The following is a 23,137-nucleotide window of genomic DNA, read 5'->3' on the forward strand; positions in this document are numbered from 1 at the left end:
AACAAAAGTATTGGGACACCCCCTTCTAATAAACATGTTTGACTACTTTAGTAATTTCCATGGGTACAGATCTTAAAGTTTAAACAATAATATTCTAGGGAATTGTGTGCTTCTGATTTTATATCTTGACTGGTCTGCAGAAAGCCAAGTCCTAATCCCAGCTGAACAACTCTGGTGTGACTTTGAATGCAGACTTTGAGCCAAAAACACATCACCAAACACCAATGACTTAATGACATATGGGTACAGTCATTTTAGATGCTTCCAAAACTATTGCAACAGAGATGGAAATTCATTTTCTAAATACATGAATTATTTTTCCATCTTTGTAGCCACAGATTTGGAAGTGCCTTTTTTGTTCTAAAGAAGGGGATGTCCCAATACTTTTGTCCATATAGTGTACGTACCAGTGATTTTTGGTGATGTGTTTTTGGCTCAAGGTCTGCATTTAAAGTCACACCAGAGGTGTTCAGCTGAGATTAAGACTTTGCTTTTTGCAGACCAGTCAAGTTCTTCCATACTGACTGAATCAATCATTTCTTCTTCAACCTTGCCTTATACACAGGCATATACATAGGCATTGTCATGTTAGAATAAAAAAGGGTCCTATCCGAACTGTTGCTATAAAATTAGGAGCACAAAATTCCCTAGAATATCTTTATATGCTTAAACTTTAAGATTTGTACTCATGGACTTTACTAAAGTAGTCAAACCTGTTAATTAGAAGGGGGTGTCCCAATACTTTGTGTATGTGTGTATTTTAAACACTTTAACTGCTTTCAAAATGATAATTATATCCAAATTAAATATTGATGTATATGTACATGCATGCAGTAGTGATGGGAAGTTCGGACCATTTTACCGACTCGGACCTTACAAAATGAACGAATCTTTTTTCGAGTCATTTCGTTCATTTTAGCAAAATATAATTAAAATGTTACGTGTTACTTCCCTAACACATCTACTGCTTACACAAACGTTGATCACACTACAAACAAGACAAAACTATAATGCTATAAGAAACAGAAAAGATTAATTCATTGTTTACCTGGCTCTTTAGGTAGACTTCTATGATTAGCTCACCTCACCTCTTATCTGATAAGTTTTCGGGTTCGAGTCGTTCGTTCATCACGTGACAGCCCAATGACCAAACGACTCCAAAAACCCGAAGACTTGAAACAGGTGAACCAATTCCAGTCTAGAACCTAATAGGAAGTTGCGCATGCGCGACTGAACGAATCACTCCCCGAGACGACTCGTTCTTCCCATATCACATTAAAGATTTGTTTAAAATGAATCGTTCAGAACGAATCGTTCAAGAACAACCCATCACTAACATGGAGATCTCTACGTATAACTTTTCTCCTGTTGTCTGTTTGACTGATTTTTATCCCACAGGAGGCCAAAAAGAAGTATGATAAAGAGACTGAGAAGTACTGTACAGTGTTGGAGAAACATCTCAGTCTGTCTGCAAAGAAGAAGGAAGCACAGCTTCATGAAGTATGTTAATTAATGCTTAATGCATGAATGTTTTACTACCTTTGTGTTTACTTTTGCACTTTTAGACTAGCAATCACTTGGTTTGATGAATTGATGGAGGCAGATATATTGAAAGACTTCATTTGTAATAGCCAAAGCATTTGGTTTACACACTGCCATTGTAGACATGGACTAAAGTTTACAATCCCCCAGTTTGATTTCATGGACATTTGTGTATGGTTTCATTTTTTTTTTTTTTTTGTCTTAACAGGCTGATAACCAGGTGGACATAGTGAGGCAGCACTTCTATGAGGTCTCGCTGGAATATGTTTTCAAAGTGCAGGAAGTGCAGGAGAGGAAAATGTTTGAGTTTGTGGAGCCGGTAAAGCTTCATCACATTTTCATGACATTATTATATTGTATTGTATTATATTATATTCCTTCATTAACGACTTCTCTCCTTATTTTTGTGTAGTTGCTGGCTTTTCTACAGGGTCTGTTTACATATTATCATCATGGGTACGAACTGGCCAAAGACTTCAACCATTTTAAGACAGATCTCACAATCAGCATTCAAAATGTGAGTGTGTTTCTTACAACAGACCACAGATGTTGATATTACAAATTAGGAGAGCAGAATTAGTTAATAGTAGACTTTAATGCATTAAAGGTGCTGTATGTCATTTTTTATTTTTTTATTTTTTTTGACTGTACTAAAGCGTAAAAACAGCATAATACATTTGCAGCTATTTTGGAAAAGTTCCAAATTTCACATAAACGATGCTACAGTTCTGCTTTGAGCTGTGCGTTCCAGCACGTCCTGATTTTGCTGAATTAGATGTGTTCCTTAGATGTTCCTTAGATGTAGATGTGTACAACATTTTAATCCAAAATTTTAATCTTGACCTCATCCCTATACCTAAACCTAAACTTACCCATGAGTAATCCCTAAAATCAGAGGAAATGATAGATGAATGACACTGATGTACAAGCACCAAACACTGATTGTAAGCCTAAACTTCACAAAAACTGGTTAATCACAATGTTGTTCCAGGGTCAACAAAGGTGTTGATCCAGGAACATGTCGTACCTGGTAAAATCAGGTTCTGCGTGCGTTCCATGTCAGAAAATTTGTTTTTGTTTTGGTCTGTTTGACTCCACCCACTGACAGTTTACCCAGCAGTATTTGAACACTGTGTCAATCTTGTGAGCTTCGAGTTTGAGTAAGAGGGGACTGCAGTACCTATTTCGGCCACTAGCTGTCAATATTCCATTCTGCACCTTTGAGTAAATTGCAAGTAAACCATCATGTCTTGTTCTGAGAAGGCCAGTCTTTTAGTTCAGGATGAGTGTATGTTGACTGACGGGTGCAGTTTGTTTACCAAAATGCATTGCAAATAGCAACTGCCATAAAACTAGCCACGTTGCAATGAGCCTGGTCAATGATCTGTTATTTTTAAGCAGAGCAGTAGTTCAATTCAGTAGTTTTTCCAGTGAGTGGCAAGTTTTCACAAGCATTCTCGAATCTTCATGTCTTTTGGAACATTCACCTACTCCTTCAACTGTCTTTGTGGTATTTCAGACGCGGAACCGGTTCGAAAGCACCCGTTCAGAAGTGGAATGTTTGATGAAGAAGATGAAGGAGAACCCACATGAACATAAAAGCATCAGTCCGCACACAATGGAGGGATACCTGTTTGTGCAAGAGAAACGTAAGATGAAACGTAGAACTTTTCTGATATCTAAGACACAATGATCACACTAACCTATGGCCACTGTAGAGGTTAGTGTGATTTGTGTGTGTGTGTGTATACAGAATCCTAAATGGCATGCAAACATTCAGAAAAGTCTCTGTTCACATGAACACAGAAATTGCAGCAAAAAAGCTTGGTAGTCCCACTACCATGAAGCATTGCGAGTGACGTCATTAAAGGAGAATGTCACTTTTAGAATAAAAATTTACAAAAAATGTACTCACCCCCTTGTCATCCAAGATGTCCATGTCTTTCTTTCTTCAGTTGTAAAAAAATTATGTTTCTTGAGGAAAACATTCCAGAATTTCTCTCCATATAGTGGACTTTATGATGCCACCAAGTTAGAACTTCCAAAATGAGGTTCAAATGCAGCTTAAATGGCTCTAAACGATCCCAGCCGAGGAAGAAGGGTCTTATCTAGCGAAACGATCGGTCATTTTTGGAAACAAATTGACAGTTCATATACTTTTTAACTTCAAATGCTCGTCTTGTCTTGTCTCGTCTCTGCGATGCGCATGTGTAGTCTGTGTAATCTGGGTCAAAACAGTTAGGGTATGTTGAAAAACTCCCGTCTTGTTTTCTTCTTCAACGTCACAATCATACTATGTCACAGTTTTACCTTTTTTATTGTAAGGGCGTTTCATGTTCACTTTGTAAACACTGGGTCGGTACTTCAGCGATGCAGCGATGTAGGATGATTTTGAAGTTGGGGAAGGAAACAAGATGGAAGTCTTTCAAAATACCCTAACTGTCTTGACCCGGAAAAAGTTCACGCAGACCTAGACAAGATGAGCGTTTGAGGTTAAAAAGTATATAAATTATCAATTTGTTTAGAAAATGACGGATCATTTTGCCAGATAAGACCCTTTTTCCTCAGCTGGGAAGATTTAGAGCCATTTGAAGCTGCATTTAAACTGCATTTTGGAAGTTTAAAATTTGGCGGCACCACTGAACTCCACTATATGGAGATAATTCCTGAAAAAAATGCTGCGTTGTTTCTTGCATGGTTCACAGCAGTTTCAAAGTGAAATGTTCAGTGCGTGAAATAAAAGTGTGCTCAGTTTTCTCCAAACAGATGAATGTGACTGTGTCGATATTTAATCACACTGGTTCATTCATGTATCACGGCATACATAAATGAAATGTCCAGTCAGCGGTGCTAAAAGATTAATTCTCTATTGCCTTTAAAAATAACATCCTCCTTTAACTAAATCCTACCCTAAAGCAAACCGACAGTGTTAAAGAAAGAAAACAAGACATAAAAATGCATTTTCTAAAGCAACGTTTCCATTTTACCTTGTTTTTACGTTGTTTCGAGCTCTTTATCGAACCATTGCAAGTGCACTGGTGTACCAGGCGAGGTACCGAAAAAGTTTACTACAGTAGAAAATCCATACTCATAGAGCTGAATATGTGATGTCCGTATTAAATTTTATTGGTTTACATATCCTGCACTATACTAAAGGTACAGTGGCATGCGAAAGTTTGGTAACCCCTTGCAGAATTTGTGAAAATGTCAGTATAAAAAAAAAAGAGAGAGATCAAAAAACATGCAAAATGCATGTTATTTTTTATTCAGTACTGTCCTGAGTAAGATATTTTACATAAAAGATGTTTTGTGATGGTTGTTTATGAGTCCCTTGTTTGTTTTGGAACCGTTAAACTTAGCACTGTTCTTCAAAAAAATCCTCCAGGTCCTGCAGATTCTTCAGTTTTCCAGCATTTTTTGCATATTTGAACCCTTTCCAGCAGTGACTGTATGATTTTGAGATCCATCTTTTCACACTGAGGACAACTGAGGAACTCAAGCACAACTATTAAAAAAGTTTTAAACACTTTTCAAACAGTTTCACTGATGCTTCAGAAAGAAGCACAATGCATTAAGAACCGGGGGGTGAAAACATTTACATTGTACTTAATTTGTCTCCTGTTGCTTCCGAAGGCCAGTACTAAATGGAAAAAAAGATATTTCAACAAAAAAAGAAAAATTTGGACATCTTCAGCCTGTTCAAAAATTTTCACCCCCGCCACTTAATACATCGTGTTTCCTTCTGAAGCATCAGTGAATGTTTGAACCTTTTTTAACAGTTGTGTTTGAGTCCCTCAGTTGTCCTCAGTGTGAAATGATGAATCTCAAAATCATACAGTCACTGCTGGAAAGGGTTCAAATATGCAAAAAAATGCTGGAAAACTGAAGAATCAGCAGGACCTGGAAGATTTTTTTTCTGAATAACAGTGCTCAGTTTAACTGTTCAGAACAACAACAACAAAAAAAAGGATTCATGAACAACTATCACAAAACAAAAAACAGTCATAGATCATCCAGGTAACCACACACAGTATTTAGAACCAAAGGTTCCCAAACATTTGAAGGGGGTTATTTTATCTAAAATACCTTACTCAGGATAGTACTACATAAAAAATAACATGCATTTTGTATGATCTCTCTTATTTTGTTAAAATGATTCACATTTTCACAGATTCTGCAAGGGGTTCCCAAACTTTCGCATACCACTGTGTTGTGAGGTGATAGCAAAGTATTGTGCAAAGAAAAGGCATGAAAATAAGTCTTCATTAATTGATTTTCTGGCCCTGGAAACTGCACTGCGTGGAACGTATAGTCACATTTGGAAAGTTTTTCAAAAATGTAAGCACATGTAAAAGCATTTTTTCGCAATGAGCCTGGGTTGGTATTTCATAGTTTTCAACTCTCACTGAAGACTTTTTGAAATCCCTATTAAGAAATGAATAAGAACCAAACATGGTGAAAAAATGTGCAGCAACTGTTATGCTTTTGCACAGTATTACATTACATTTCGCTTCATCCTGTTTTTTTTCTTTCCACAGTTGTTTCAGAGTTTCACATAACCAAGGCCTTTAAAGAGTTGACCATATCTGTCCTTCTCTACCACACACAAAACTTTAATTGCTTAAAATAGTGTTTCCCAACCCTGTTCCTGGCATATGAGCACTGAATTGTTAAATTAACGATCCATTTGCTGTTTATCTTCTTTTATACAAATCAGGTTCCTTTGTGTCCACGTGGGTGAAGTACTACTGCATCTATCACAGAGAGCCCAAACGCATGACCTTGTTGCTGTTTGATCAAAAGTCTGGTGGTAAAAACGTAAGTTGTTTTTTTTTTCTCTTTTCTCTGTCACATATAATCCCCGTCGCACCCTTTCACTCAACAGTATGTGTAACCTTTGGATTGGAGAGTGGATGCTGGCACAGGCCACGTGTTTGTTCCACATGCTGGCATTGACAAGACTGTGATCTTGGCACGAGAAGCTGTGTATCGCATCGCTGAGCTGGCACCAACGTTGGCACCTGGCTCTGTGCCCAGCCCGCTCTCCACAGCCACACACGCAGGGTCAATAGCACGACTCTTGCACCAGAGACTGCATGCGGCCTGATTACATTCTGACCACACACTTCCACCCTGCTGCTAAACAGACAAACCTGCCGATCGCAAGAGAAAAGCAAATAGAAAACATGTTTTATTGTGATTATAAATTGGATGCAGAGTCATATTGTTACTCGATTTGCATGGTTTATGTTATTGCTGACATATTTACATAGAAATGCACAAATCTGTTCAAACAAAACCAAACTTAAAAATAGCTTTCAGTTCTTGTTTGGGAATTTGAATTGGCGCCCAGGAAGAGCAATTTACTAAACTGCAGTTTTAAGAATATAAACAACAGAGGAATTATATTAGCCCAACACAAAATGAAATGCTATATAACTTATGTAACTTTTACACACACAAACACACACATTATATATAAAGGTGACCTATTATGCCCCTTTTTTAAATGATGCAATATCTCAGGTGTTCCCGGAATGTGTCTGAAGTTTCAGCTCAAAATACTCAAAACACAGACCATATATTATATCATTTTGAAAATGCCTATTTTGAGTGAAAGCAAAAATCCGCTGTTTTTGTGCATGTCTCTTTAAATGCAAATGAGCTGCTACTCCACGCCCTCTTTTCCAGAATAGGGCTGTGCTTTTACAGCTTGTACCTCAGGTTTTGATTATCATGTCTATCATGCTAAAATCATACATTTTAAACCATATTAGTTTAAATTTCTGAAATGCGTTTTTCTGAGCACACACATCCGAAGCACGTTGCCAAAAAGTGGCTGTTACACAGCATGTGAGTAATAAACTAAGTTCTCTTTCATGTCTTATTGCGCTTAAACTGTCAAATACACACAAGTTTATGTTAAAAAAACACTTAAGTTAAAAGCACACACAGTCGGTTATGTCTGTGAAGGTCATGACGTTAGAACTGGTACACCGTTGACGCTTGTGAAAACAAGATGGCAGTGCCATGGGTGGAAAAATGCAAATTAAGGGATGGTAATATGATAATAAGATTCCCCTCCTATGTCACTAGTGGAGCGAAATCTGAGCGGCTCATTTTTTTTCACAGAAAGGCTTGGCAAAACAAAGTTACTGGGTTGTAATTTTTCACAGTTTCTGGGTTGGTAGGTGTACCGGGGACCCGATTATAGCACTTAAACATGGAAAAAAAAATCAGATTTGTCATGCTATGTCCCCTTTAATGTTTAGAAAAAAGAAATAGCATTCATCAATCACAATTTAAATTGGAATCCTGTTTGATGTTTTAGATTAATAACCTTCACATTCTGTACATATCTTAAAAACGTTGACATTTTTTATTTATTATTTTGTCTTTCAACCTAATGTTTATATATATACGTAGCTGTGGCATGTTGTCAGTTACAACAGTCATTTCAGCTCATCCTTCAAATGGATAAAAAAAAGACCTGTTTACAGTAAATAGACTAGATAGACTAGACTGAATAGAGGCTTAATAGCAAATAGCAAATAGACCAGAGGGATTACCAGCAGGAATTACGGAATCATATTTTAAAGTACACTGTGTGGAAACCAGTTGTTAAACTGATTGACCAAAACATTAAAACCACTGACAGGAGAAGTGAATAACATTGGGTCACACTTTAGCTTAAGGACAAATTCTCACTATTACCTACTGTAGCTATTAACTATGACTTTTACCTCAATAAACAGCTAATTCTCATTAATAGTAAGGTAGTTTTAATTTACATAAGTATGGGGTATAGGATTAAGGGATCTAAAATATGGTCATGCAAAATACGGCGTTAGTATGTGCTTTATAAGTACTAATTAAAAGCCAATATGCTAGTAATATGCATGCTAATAAACAACTAGTTAATAGTGGGAATTGGTCCATATGCTAAAGTGCTATGATCAGTTCTTGAACTTCATGTTTTGGAAGCATGAAAAAAGGAGCACGCAAAAAGTTGTGAGTGACTTTAACAATGGCCAAATAGTGATGGCCAGATGATTGAGTGCATTTCTAAAACAGCATGTTTTGTGGAGTGTTTCTGGTGTGCAGTGGTTAGTATCACTACCAACAGTGGTGCATAGAAGGACAACCAGTGAACGGTCGTCAGGATCTGTGCACCTGAGGATCAATGCGCTCATTGATGCATGTGGGGGGGAAGACTAGCCCATCTGGTGTGATCACACAGAAGAGTGACCATGGCTCAAATTGCTGAAAAACTGCATAGCCACAGACTGTCAGAGCACCCATGATGACCCCTGTCCACTGCCGAAAGTGCTTATAATAGGCATGTGAGCATAGAACTGGACCATGGAGCAGCTGAAGAAGTGTGCCTGGGTACTGAATCACGTTTTGTTTTAGATCAGGTGAAAGGTTGAGTGCATGTTTGTCATTTACTTTAGGACGAGATGGCAGCAGGATGCATTATGTGAAGAAGCCGAGTCAGTGGAGGCAGTATTATGTTCTGCTGGGAAACCGTGAGTCATGGCAATCATGCAGATTTTACTTTGACATGTAATACCTACTTAAAGACTTCTGTAGAGCATGTACACCCCTTTCATGACAGTGGTGTTCCTTGAACGCAGTGGCAGTATAAATGCACATGCCATGCAAAAATTGTTCAGGAATGGTTTGAGTTTACAGTGTTGCTTTGACCTCCAAATTCCCCAGATCTCAATCCAATTAAGCATTTATGGGATGTGGTGGACCAACAAATTTGATCCATGCAACTTACCTAAGACCTTTGTTCATCTTCAGAACACAAAGTAAGATATTTTTGATTAAATCTGAGATCTTTTCAACCCTACAAAGACAGCAATGCAACTACTATGTTCAAGCCCCAGAAAGGTAGTAATGACATGTAACATCAGTGGTTTAACCGTAATTTTATGAAGTTTATGTTTATGACTGATGCAGAAGAGAAGAAATTGTTGAGTAAAGCAGTTTTTTTTTTTTTTTTTTAATGCACATAAAGTATTCTCATAGCTTCATAAAATCGCTGGTGAACCGCTCATGGACTCATTTAATGATGTCCTTACTAGCTTTCCGGGCCTTGAATGTGGAAGTTGCCTTGCTGTCAATTCAGGGTCAGAAAGCTCTCGGATTTCATCAAAAATGTCTTAATTTGTATTTCAAAGATGAACGAAGGTCTTATGGGTTGGAATGACATTAAGGTGACTAATTAATGACAGACTTAAAATTTTTGGATGAACTAACTGTTTGAAAATGTATTATTACTTTGCACAGACAAAAGTTGGCACACAGTTCTGTCACTCTAGTGGGACTAGTGTTGCATAGCCATTCTGGGTGGTTAGAGGTGGTTGCATTTGTTCTGGGTGGTTACTAGGTAGTTGCTGTCATGTTCTGGTTGATTGCAAGTTGGCTGTTTACTGCTCCAAGTCATGTTTTCCAAGTCTCCAAGTCTCCAAGTTGGCTGTTTACTGCTCCAAGTCATATTCTCATCATGTATCACTCTAGATTACTCGTGGGCTGTTTTTCGTGTCACATAAAATCATTGTGTAATGCTTCCAATAACCCTCCATTTTCTGATACAACCAGACGTTTCAAACTGGACGTTTCAATAAGTTTTTCACTGATTGGCTTGCGAACGTGACATGCGAATTTTCGACTTGAGTTGAGTTAAGTTACTGTGCCCATCCTCTCCCCTACTTGCTAAACATGATCGTTTTCGAAAGCGAAAGTGAAACCGAAAAAACAGTGCGCCTAAGAAAGCGACTGCATGTGATCAACCCCTCTCTCAGCAAGTAACTTTTTAACAAGGGACCCCCTCGAAATGTGATTGGGCTAGTTTAGGGCTAGATTTGAGTAGCAATTGGGAGGGTTTTGTTGTGAAAACCTGGCACCCCTGGATACCATTGACAAAGCATACACCAAAACAATACAGTGCTCTTATCCATTTATTTCTAACATAATGACATAAAAACCTTTGAACACTTATGCAAGCAAATCGTGCCCACAGCTAAAGTTTAAATATGCAAAATATGTCTTCATTCTTTATTATTACACAAAATAATTAGAACAACGACAGTCTACGTTAATTGACAGATTCTTAGGAAATAGTGGGTTCACAGTGAATTATCATAACTATTTCAGACATGGTTTACGTCACATATTAGCACAAACAACTTTTGAAAATGTACACATAACATATCAGTCGTACTTACAGGTTGTGGTTCGGAAACACTTGTTAGTCCAAATAAAGAAGATTAGAAGCCAACGAAGATAAAATCCAAGATTAGAGAAGCAGTCCTCAGTAAAATGATGAGCACAACAAAAGGTTTGAATTGTATTGTTGTAGTATCGTGGAAAAAAGAGTTTTAACCTCTGATTCTTCAAATCATCTTTGGCAATGAAAACAAAACAAACTTGCTTTGACAGCGTAGAACACAGTGTCTTGTCGACATGATGTAAACACACTAACTAGTGGAAGTGTTTGTGGGCGAGTCAGAGTGTTCGTATTTTGTGGACAGGCGGGGATTATGAAAATGTGTTACTCAGTGACGTATATCAGTAACAAGCAGAAGATTTGAAAATATAACGACTCGTTAAGGCGGCTCTGAGTCAACTCTTTCTTTTGAGAGACAATATCTTTGTTTATCATGCACTTTTTTGATTAACAACTTTGCAGACTGTTTATACTGAAGTGTAGCTATCCCTATAGCTATATGTTACAAACTGCAAAAAAACATATTTTTTGAAAACCCATACGACCTGCTCTTTAAAGGCGAAGAGTTTAAATACTAATGTTTTTATTCCTGAAAACATGACTTTGTCCAAAATGGTGCTCTTATTCTACAGCAGTCTTGCAAACTTATTGTAGACTAGACCACAGAGTCCCATTTCTCAATTTTAGATTCAGACAAGCGCTCACGAGCACCCTTGTCTCATGTCTCCTGATATTGCATTCTGTAAGCATACTCAGTTTGTTTAGTACCTAGTCCTTGCACTGGCTTTGCACTATCACCTTTTTGGGAATTTGAAGAGAGAAGAAAAACTACAGAGAAGTCACTCAGCAGAGCAGCATGATAGAAGCAATTAGACTGTAAGTGACGAAGTCGCTGAAGGAGAGAACGACAGCGCTCTGGTAATGAACTCCAGAGGCATGTGCACTATGTGTTGCTAGTCGGTAAAGGAGTTGTGAAGTGCCGGAATAAAAATAGCTGACCGCATTTGAACACCCATTCCTTGGCCACACTTTGCAAGAAGATAGGGAGTAACCTGACACTTTATCGTTCTTTTATATAATCATTTATGTGATGACAGTGTAGTTGGTAAATATAGAACATCTGGTCACATTTTCCTGTCCACCGTCCAGGCTCGCATAAAAATCAAAAGTCAAATAAGTGAAATACTGAAAATGTGGCGCCAGAATTTGAGCCTATAGTAAATCATGTTTTTCTTTCCAGGTAGATGAGGACAGCTTTACGCTCAAATCCTGCACTAGAAGGAAAACTGACTCCATCGAGAAGAGGTTCTGTTTTGATGTTGAAGCCGTGGACCGGTGAGTTGACTGTCTGCATACCTGCCACCAGATGGCGCTTTGGTCCACATAAAACATCCAGCGGGAGACACACTTCCTGGCTGCTGCTCAGGAAAGGGGGTGGAGATTTTAACTAGGTCTGCCAGGCATGAAGAGAGTACACTGTAGATAGCTTCGACCTGTCATAACTGCTGCAGTAACTAGGAAGGGAAAGATAAAGTGGCCATCTTACGGTTTGCAGGCAGGGGAAGGGAGCCAATTGCTTTATACTTAACCTTTAGGCCGAAAGATGCCCTGAGCCCTGATGATACAATGTTGGATAGTAATCAACATCACACTTTGCACACTGCATTAAATAAATAAATAAATAAATAAAATAGTAATATTATTATTATTATTATTATTGTTGTTGTTGTTGTTAATTATTTAATATTTAATATTTAATCTTGCTTCCCAGCCAAATTGTCATAAAAAGATTTATTTCCAGAGAATATATCTTTTATTATTATTATTTTTTTCTTTCCCCACTAAGACTCAAATTCTAAGCATAAACTGTACCAAATTCAAAAAAATAAATGCATTAAAAAAAATAATAATAATAAAAATATTAATAATCCAGGATACATTATCAAAAGTTTATCAAGGCTGTGTGTATTTAAAAGTAACAGTAAAGATGTTTATTCAGTTACAAAAGGCTATTTCTATTTCCAATTTTGAACTTTTTTTTTTTTTTCAAAAGAACTCTTAAAAAAAGTATCACTTCTTTTTTTTACAAAAGACGTAAGAAATTGTTTGGAAAGCAAAAGCTTATTTTAAGATTTATACTAATAAGAACCAATATTAATAACTGAGCATAAATAATGTTTGTCAATAATTAAGCATCAAATCAGCACATTACAAAGATTTCTAAAGGATGACACTAAAGACTGGAGTAATGGCTGCTGAAAATTCAGCTTTGACATAAAAGGATTGAATGGAAATAAATGGAAATAAATTACATTTTAAAACATATTAAATCTAAACTTTTTTTTAACATTTGAAATAAAAAGTTATTTTAAATTGCAATAAAAACACTATATTATAGTGTTTTTTTTTTTTTTTTTTTTTTTTTTTTTTTTTTTTTTAAGAAGACTTCTTTTCAAAATATCCCAATAATTCCAAACCTTTGACTGGCTGTGAATAAAGTGTTTTGTTTTATTTTATTTTATTATTATTTTTTTGTTTTACTGAAAAAAGGAAGAATCTTTTTCTGGGGGAAAAAAAGAAAAAAAAAAACCATGAAAACATGAAATCCTATGTTATCTTATACACCTGGTGCAAAACAAATTTGCATGTGGTTCGAAATCCTTTTACAAATATATATAGTGTTTTTAATTGAAAATACTTATAACAAATATTTTTTACAAAGAACAATTTAGACAAAAATAGTCATTAAGAATGGTGTAATGCTACGTTGTGTCTATAGATGTGTCCAAATTCACTCATTTTACTTGCTGTTGAATCGGTATCGATGTGCCATAATGAACTTGGAAAATTTCTAGTTTTCCATCCTATCTTTCCACACCAACAGCTACTCTCATTTGCTGTAAAAGAAAGTCTCTTGTAGTTGTGTGAACACTTAAGTCATTACCATGGTAACCAATGTAGATATACCAGATACTGATGACGCTATTTGAACAAATGGATCATATTTCACGATTTGCAAAATCACAGTACAGACAGTCAGTCATTTAACAGTCCAGTGCTTTTTAATAAAGCTCTTCTTTTACCAAGCAAAAACCTTTGTCTGATTCAGCACAGAGCAATGTACAAGCCAGTTTCCTGCGCCGTGTGTTGGAAAACCTCTTAATATTTCAGTATGGCAGCTCTATCAGTAAATCAGTAGCGCACACACTCACACACACCATTAACTCGCGTGACAACTGAAGGTTAAGCCATGCCAGGTCAGGCAGAGTTATGGTAATAGAACTAGGCCTGTTTAATTGAGTTTGTGGACAGGAAAGCCTGATAGATTTACAATGTGGTAGTTCACTGCTAGTGTGAGGAACGGTGTCATTTTGTGTATGCGATGCTGTGTGTGTGATGTCCTTTTTTTTTTTTTTTTTTTTTTATTGGCAAAGCCGACATATGGGAAGGTGTTTAGATAGTGTTTTTGTGGCTTTGCAATCAGGAAAGCAGGTGGCTATTGTGAAACTGCAGTGTGTATTTTTGTGTAAAATACATTTGTGAATACTTAAAGGGCGTTTCTTCAACTGTGAATGCTTTTGCACTTTAGCAAAAAAAAAAGTATTAATTGTAAAAAATCATTTGGACTCTTAGTACAAATTAAATGCAGTGTTTCTGAATGCTTAATTGCATTTTACATACAATTGAATAAAAATGAATTATAGTTTAAATTTATATTAAACGCAGTTAGCTGAACATAATTAAAGTGAATAAAATTAAAACTTTTAATTTGACAATATTACTTTTTGAAAGTGTTCTTCACTGGGTAAAGAGACAATCATAAAAATGTACTCTTTAAGTGCAATTTAAATACAAGATGGCATTTTATTTCATTAATATTATAATGTTTGCAAGTAGTTCTCAAAACTATACTTTTAAGACTTGAAGTCCACTACAAGTGCATATTTGCACACATGCTCACACTAGTTTATATGTTAGTGTCCAACTGTTAATATACATGCATCACAGGAGAATTGTGTGTGTGTGTGTGTTTGCATGCATGTTGACTCTCCTGCTGTGCATGCTTGTGTGTGGATGTTTCAGGCCCGGCGTCATCACCATGCAGGCGCTGTCAGAGGAAGACCGCAGACTCTGGATGGAAGCCATGGACGGAAGAGAGCCGGTACTTTATCTGAGAGATCGGAAATTTGTTTCGTTCTCAAATCTGATAGGGTTCATCTTAAGAACGTTTCACATGCTTGGCACAGAAGTGCATCAGATAAAGTGTATTCTCATTTTGAATGCATATTCATGAGACTTATTGTGCATTATAAAAATGCATGTGAAGGCCTTTAGCCTGTGTTGTCTTTGAATATATATTCAAATATAGTGGTTTAGTCGAGTGCTGGCTTTGTAATTGAATCTGTGATGTATTGTAGGATGATTTAGGCTCTGGTCCATAATCTAGTGAAAAGCCTCACTAGTATACCGCCTACATAGACAGCTACCTTTATGGCCAGCATGCATACTTAAAGGGATAGTTCACCCAGAAATGAAAAGTACCCCATGATTTATTCACCCTCAAGCCATTCTAGGTGTATATGACTTTCTTCTTTCAGATGAATACAACAGGAGTTATATTAAAAAATATCCTGGCTCTTCAAAGCTCTGTAATGCCAGTGAATGGGTGTTAAGATTTTGAAGCCCAAAAACAGCATCCATACATCATAAAAAGTGCTCCACACAGCTCTGGAGGGTTAATAAAGGCCTTCTGACGTGAAGCTATGTGTATGTGTAAGAAAAACATCCATATTTAAAATGTTATAAACCGTAAGCTCCGGTGAGAATGGGCTAGTCTCTCAAGAACCAAATTTTGTTTACAGCAGTCTCCTCTTGGCTTATATTGAAATCCTCTGACATTTTCCTTTACAAATTCTCATTTTGTACTTCTGGTTCTTGACCAGTGTTTTGGTTTTCCTCTGTGCTTCTGCATTCGTCAGATCTCATCCATTCTGCTGGAACGCCATTCCCTCGTGAACGTGTGTATGACAGTTAGCGGACGCTAGAGATTATGGTTTCTAAAGTTTAAAATATGGATACTTTTCTTGCACAAACACATTGAGAAAGCTTTTGTTAACCTCCTGGAGCCATGTGGAGCACTTTTATGATGACCTTATCAGTTACTGAAGAAAAACTCTGTAGGCAACAACTAATGTTTAAGAACATTAAAATCACACGGGACACTCAACAAACTGATGTCAATAGAGCTGTTAGAATAACAAAATGCTCTAATTAGCTTAGAAATGCATACAGCACAGACATATTTTGGTAAATACTAAACCTTGTATATATGTGCATAAATCCAGGGGCAGATCTAGACAGGTGGAGCTGGGGGAGGTGGAGGGTTTCAGGAGAACTTCACCACTTAAAGTTTCATGAGTGAATCAGGCATTTAACTCAAAGCCAAAAAAATGTTTATAATAATATTAAATACAGTTGAGATCAAAAGTTTATATACAGCTTTCAGAATCTGCAAAATGTTAATTATTTTATCAAAATAAGAGGGATCATACAAAATGCATGTTATTTTTGTATTTGGTACTGACCTGAATAAGATATTTCACCTACAAGACATTTACATATAGTCCACAAGAGAAAATAATAGTTGAATTTTTAAAAAAATGACCCTGTTCAAAAGTTTACATCCCCTTGATTCTTAATACTGTGTTGTTACGTAAATGATTGACAGCTGTGTTTTTGTTGTTGTTGTTTTGTTTTTTTTAATGATAGTTGTTCATGAGTTTACGTTTATATTACAGAAGGTTTAAACACTGATGTGTCAGAAGGAAAAAAACGATGCATTAAGAGCCAGGGGTGTAAACTTTTGAACAGAATAAGATGTGCATATTTTTCTTATTTTGCCTAAATATCATATTTGTTTCAGTTAGTACTGCCCTACAGAAGCTGCAGAAGATACTTGTTTCCCAAAAGACAAAATAAGTTGAACCTACCCTGATGTTCAAATTCAAAAAGTTTTCACCCTCTTAATGCATTGTGTTTCCTTCTGGAGCATCAGTGAGCATTTGAACCTTCTGTAATAGATGCATATGAGTCCCTCAGTTGTCCTCAGTGTGAAAAGACGGATCTCAAAAGCATAGTCGTTGTTGGAAGAGGTTCAAATACACAAAAATGCTGAGAAACCAAAGAATTTGAAGGACCTGAAGGACTTTTCTGAAGAACAACGGGCAGTTTAACTGTTCAGGACAAACAAGGGACTCATGAACAACTATCACTAAACAAACAAACAAACAAAAAACACAGCTGTGGATTATTCCGGTAACAACACAGTATTAAGGCATCAAGTGTATGTAAACTTTTAAAAGGGGTCATTTTTATAAATTGCAAATATATACATTTATACATTTACAAATTATTTTCTCCTGTGGACTAAATGTAAGCAATATTTTGTGAAATATCTTATTCAGGTCAGTACTAAATAAAAAATAACATGCATTTTGTATGATCCCTCTTATTTTGGTAAAATAATTAACATTTTGCAAATTCTGCAAGGTGTATGTAAACGTTTGACCTCAACTGTATTGTCTGAATATTATTATCAGTATTTTCTGGCTTTAAGTTAAATGTCTGATTCAGTCATGAAACTCTAAACGGTGAAGTTCTCCTGAATCCCTCCACCTCCCCCAGCTCCACCTGTCTAGATCTGCCCCTGGATTTATGCACATAGCAGTGTGCTTAAACTATTCTGAGGGTTGTCATGATCATTGGAGTGCACTTGAATTATTTTATTTATTTATTTTTTTTTTTTCACTGAGCTCGTCGTGGTGCATTTTAGTATTGCCTTCTCAGCAAAAGCACTGCCTATGTGGGCAGCTCACTAGGTTTTGGAACCTGTGATGAAGCCTGTTTTCAAAAGCATTTAGTGAACAGATTGTGCATGTAAAATAGTGCAAATGAGGCAGTGGTTTTGTGTGCTATGATGGTTTCTCAGCTGGTACTACAAAATTGTACTTGTTATGCAGATGACAAGTACGATGTTGTTGTGTGTTAACGGCCACAAGCCTGACCAAAATGTCTTGTCTCACAGGTATACACTCTGAATCGTGACAGCCAGAATGAAGCCAGTAAGTATGGTGCTATTTCAGTTTTTTTTTAAATGTAAATCATAACACCTGTTTGTTGTGTATTACTGTTTGTTTTACCATGAAGTTCTAATGAAACCTCCAAATGAACTTTCTCTTTAAGTGGCACAATTAGATGTCATCGGCTTCAACGTTATCAAAAAATTCATCTATGCCATCGAAACCAGAGGTATACCTCATGTTGCTTGTCAGAAATAAAGGTCAGATGGTGACTAGTGTGACAATCTACGGTTTTCTCTGTCAGGTATTGATGAACAGGGGCTATACAGGATCGTCGGCGTCAGCTCCAGAGTGCAGAAACTACTCAGCTTGGCCATGGGTGAGATTCAGCACCATGCTGCTGGTTATTTTGTTTTAATGAAACCAGGAGAATAAAATTAAAAGAATTTTAGCTATAAATATCACATATACAGTTTTTCAGACTGAAAACTGTTTTGAGTAACACTCAAAAAAAAAAAAAGACCATTTCGTCAGATGTAAACATACTGGTCCTGATACACTTCCTGTTTTCTTTTTTTTTTACTTTACACAAACATCACAAAAAAATACAACCAACATAACATTTGACTGGATGAAAATGTTACATTAGCACCTTTAAGATGTATTTGTATATGTGAAATAAAATAAAAAATAAAAAACAAAAAAACAGGAAGTGCTTCTGGACCAGTAGTGTTTACATCTAGGGAAATGGTCTATATATATATATATAGATGTATTTTTTAAATAATAAATATATAAATAATATAAATGTATATAAATATATTTATATATATTTATGTTAGATTTTTTATTTTTATTTTATATGTATATATTAAAATATATATATATATATATATTTTATATATATTATATATTTTATATATATATATATATTAAAAAATACATCAAAATGCACTCATTAAATACAATTAAGTACACCTTCTATGAAGAGTTTTGTGTTTGTTTGTTTTTTAAGGATTAAAATTCATAATATATAAAATTCATGAATTTTTATACTCAAGCATATTAAAAAAAAAAACAACTAACTACATATAATATAGTTTTAAACTATAACACATTTTTATTTATTTGCAAATAACATGCAATTAAGTTTTCTAAAATATTATTTTAATTTTACACTGAAATATATATTTTAAGTATACTATTTCCATAATAAGAAGTATTTTTAAAAGTATGCTAACATGCGTTGTTACTTTATGCATGATAGTTACACCATGTGTAATTTTTAAAGACATTAAATTAAAACTTCATTTTAAAAAAATAATATGAAAGTTCTTCAAAGCCGTATGAAACCAGCACAATAGAAAGAAAGGGCACATTTGACATAAATAGTTTTAAACTAAATTTTTAATAGATTTTTCCTTTTCTTTGTCATTGATATTCTTATGTAACTGACTCTGATCATTAGTTTTCACTTGCAGTGTTTTAGACAGCTTTGTTAATTGTAATGTGACTGTGAGCGCACTAGTTCCCACATTGTCACATTCATTATCATTGTAGACAGCTTTGTTGATTTATAATGGAATGTGTCTAGGTTAGTCGCTTTACACCCATGCAGTGTAGACAGATATATTGATCAATATGTGAGCGACCTAGTTTTTTCATGCTGCATTGCTCTCGTACAGACAGATCTGTTGATTACAATGCATTGAACTTGCTTTCTGTCACAATGCCAAAGTTCATGCTTCTGCCCCTCCCATAATCCAATATTTGGACTGTACTTTAAAAAGCACACCTGCCTCAACTAATGTCATACAGGTTATCTGAAGTATTATATTCGTGTATAAAGCTTCATTTATTTATAAAGCGACTATTATTCTTAGCTGCTTAAGTACAAACGCAATCTTCTTCACACGCAAAAAGTGACAGGAATGCCGTTACACCCTGTGGTGAAAGCAGGATGAATAGACTTTCATGTTGTTGTGTTACTCACCATATCACCAGTATTTAACTGCCTGCCTCAGAGTGATAATGATATACTTTGACAGTTTTGCTTTAGGAAATGGTTCGTGATTTTGATGCTGATTGGCTTTCGCCAGCACGCATATGCATAGTTTGCTTGCACATACTGGCACTGTGCTGAGCTGGTAATTCCAAAGGTTGAACAGAGGTCACTGGCATATTAAATCTGCCGTCTCTCTTTTAGACCCAAAAACCTGTGCAGACGTGGAGCTGGACAGCACAGAATGGGAGATCAAGACCATCACCAGTGCAATAAAGCATTACCTCAGGTACAAAAACCCACCCTTCACACATGACCACATGACAACAACCAGGCTATACTACACAAAACTTGTTTTATCTGTCTTGATTTGACTGGCTCCTGCAGTCTCAAATGTTAGCTTGACTACTAAGGCATCAGTACTACAGTTGCATATGCTCAGGGATGTTAAAGGGGTCTTCGGATGCCCATTTTCCACAAGTTGATATGATTCTTTAGGGTCTTAATGAAAAGTCTATTATATACTTTGGTTAAATTTGTAAATGGTTCCATTCACAAACAAACGCAATCTACTGCATCTTCAGCGGCTCAGATGTCGGAGTAAATGACGACCACTATGTTCAATATTATATCCAATCTGAGATATTCTTGTCTAACTTACATCCCTGCTCCGGCATCGAAATAAAGAGACCGGACTGTTACAGCTGATCTGAGGTAAAACGCTCATGTCAATCAACTATCGTGGGAGCGCCCTCTGTGGGTGTGACGCCACAACGACAGGCATCTGAGAATGGCTCGATTTGAAAAAGGGAATATTATTTTTACAGATTAATTAAAAACCGCTGCATGGATTCAAAATACACTCAGAACACTTGCATAGTGAACAGTTTGGTTCAGCTAGCAGGCCTATGCTGAGCAATATTCAGTGTCATAATCTTTAACTTACCAGTAGCTGTATTTACAAAGTTAAGACTTAGTATTGAGTGTGTCAGGTCGGGTTCCTTACCCACCTACAGTAAGTGGGACTCGAGTACATCTTTATGTGTAATTTCCTAATTGTGTGCAATAAAAGTGTACTGCTAAATGTACTGACAAGCAGTTCTGGTAAACTAAAATATGCTTTAATGTCATTGTTGAAACTTGCTTGCCATGTATTTAAAGTGCATTCAAAATTATATTCATTTTAACTGTAATTTCAAATAGTTCAATTAAGTATATTTTATATGCTTTAGTATGTCAACACATGCATGACCAAAGACATTGAAACAATGATTTAAAATGTACTTCGAAGTAAAATGTTTCATTTAAAATAATTTAAAATGCACTTTTATATTATCATTATTGTGATATTCTGGTTACATGATGATATGAAACGATGTAGATCTTGCCACCAAAAAGTGTAGATTTTTAAGACATTCTAACATAAAAGGTCTTTAAAGATGTGTTTTAGGCCATTATGCTTTGGCACAGGATGTGTCAAACTTCGAACAAAACCGAAAGCACAATATGGCTTAATCCCCAATCCCTTCATCAAGTCTGTTTTCGCTGCGCATTTTAAAGCAAATGGCGCACTTTGTTCAGGCGATCAGCTCGCGATCCGGTGTTTCTGCGCCTCAGAACGGCTCCATTCACAGTGAATGCCGTGAACTTGTTTATTACATGTGCTGTGAGTTTAGTGCGCGTTTGGGAAATGCCTACATACTGCGAACATAACGGCCACCAGTTATGCTTTATTTTTCACGGCAGATGATTACAGCATTTCACTAGATTTGTAGTGAGATGCGTTTTTGTAAACCGGTTTTCACTGAAGCGCAGTGGTGTATAAAGTATCTGAAAGCCGTACTTAAGTGAAAGTACAGATATCTTACCAGAAAATGACTTTGGTAGAAGTTGAAGTCACCGTTTAGAATATTACTTGAGTAAAAGTCTTAAAGTATGTGATATTTATTGTACAAAAAGTATTTTTAAATCTTAAAAGTACTTACATATTTAAAGTAAAAGTACAAGTAAATGCAAAATGGAAAAGAAACACAGTTTAATGCATCTCAGAGGGGACATAGATGCATTTAAACTGCAGTTACAGATGCATAAATAGGCCTAATGTTTTGTTTTTAACATAAAATGTTGAATGCTGATATTTGAAATAATTTAAGACATGAAAAAAAAGTTGAAATGTGAAATTGAAACGCCAGTAGGTGGCAGTAAGTGACTGTTAATGAGTGAGTCATTGAGCTTCAACCGGTTCATTCAAACGGCTGATTCATTCAAGAACGAAGCATTTGACTGTGTTAATGAGTGAATCACTGAATCATTTTATCAACCGATTCGTTCAAAAATGTGATCCGTTCAAGAAGTAAACACCGTGTAAACATTCATGAAAGTGTACTTAAAGGAATAGTTTACCCAAAAATGAAAATTACCCCATGAGTTACTCACCCTCAAGCCATCCTAAAAATCTGGGTTTTATTTTTGACACAGAGTTAAAGTTTGACAGACAAATTAATTCAGTTGTAAATAATAATTAAATAAAAATGTTTCTTTCAACTGCGAAATATTGCTAAACTCAAATTTGTCTTATCTTTCAATGATCTGGAGAAAGTAATTCATGCTTTTATCTCCTCACGTCTTGATTATTGTAATGCGCTGGATCTCGGTCTAAGTCAGTCTTCGCTTTCACGTCTTCAGCGGGTATAAAATGCTGCAGCAAGGTTGCTGACTAACGCAAGAAAGAGGGATCATATATCTTCTATCCTGGCCTCTTTACACTGGCTACCTGTTCATTGCAGAATAAAATACAAGGTGCTTTTGTATACATTCAAGGCCCTACATGGACTGGCACCAAAAAATATATTTCTGAGCTCATGAATTTTTTTTTCAAGGAGCAAGACAAGCTGCTCCTTGAAATTCCTCGGTCACGTCTAAAAACCAGAGGAGATTGTGGAATGCTCTACCATTATCTATCAGATCGTTTACCTCTGTTAACATGTTTAAAACCCGTCTTAAGACATATCTGTTTGATGAGGCCTTTGCAGCTGTGTAAGGACTGTTGGTTCGAATTAGATGTATTTATATTAGTTTTATTCACTGTACTCTATTTGCTTTTTTAAAATATTTTTATTATCTCGATCTTTATATTTTATTGCAATTTAATTTGCTTTGCTTTATTGCTATTATCGATATCTGTGTACTTTACTGTGTTTTATGCAGTTGTACAGCACTTTGGTACACACTGTTTTTTTTAAGGTGCTTTATAAATAAATTTAGATTTGATCCTAG

The 23,137-nt window shown here is 35.9% G+C and overlaps 1 protein-coding gene across 3 annotated transcripts in view; it reads left to right on the forward strand.

Annotated features, from left to right (window-relative positions):
• Nucleotides 1-23,137, forward strand: part of LOC127152898 (rho GTPase-activating protein 26) — a 106,516-nt gene that overhangs the window by 51,424 nt on the left and 31,955 nt on the right. For all 3 annotated transcript variants that reach the window (XM_051093788.1, XM_051093790.1, XM_051093789.1), the window contains exons 5-15: nt 1,399-1,500; nt 1,751-1,861; nt 1,955-2,059; nt 3,062-3,191; nt 6,260-6,360; nt 12,021-12,115; nt 14,864-14,942; nt 17,865-17,901; nt 18,023-18,088; nt 18,164-18,238; nt 20,066-20,150. In XM_051093788.1, the coding sequence (XP_050949745.1) occupies nt 1,399-1,500; nt 1,751-1,861; nt 1,955-2,059; nt 3,062-3,191; nt 6,260-6,360; nt 12,021-12,115; nt 14,864-14,942; nt 17,865-17,901; nt 18,023-18,088; nt 18,164-18,238; nt 20,066-20,150 (986 nt within the window). The remainder of the gene's footprint in view (nt 1-1,398; nt 1,501-1,750; nt 1,862-1,954; nt 2,060-3,061; nt 3,192-6,259; nt 6,361-12,020; nt 12,116-14,863; nt 14,943-17,864; nt 17,902-18,022; nt 18,089-18,163; nt 18,239-20,065; nt 20,151-23,137) is intronic.

This window comes from Labeo rohita, chromosome 21, assembly GCF_022985175.1.
Source record: "Labeo rohita strain BAU-BD-2019 chromosome 21, IGBB_LRoh.1.0, whole genome shotgun sequence".
Lineage (NCBI taxonomy): Eukaryota > Metazoa > Chordata > Actinopteri > Cypriniformes > Cyprinidae > Labeo > Labeo rohita.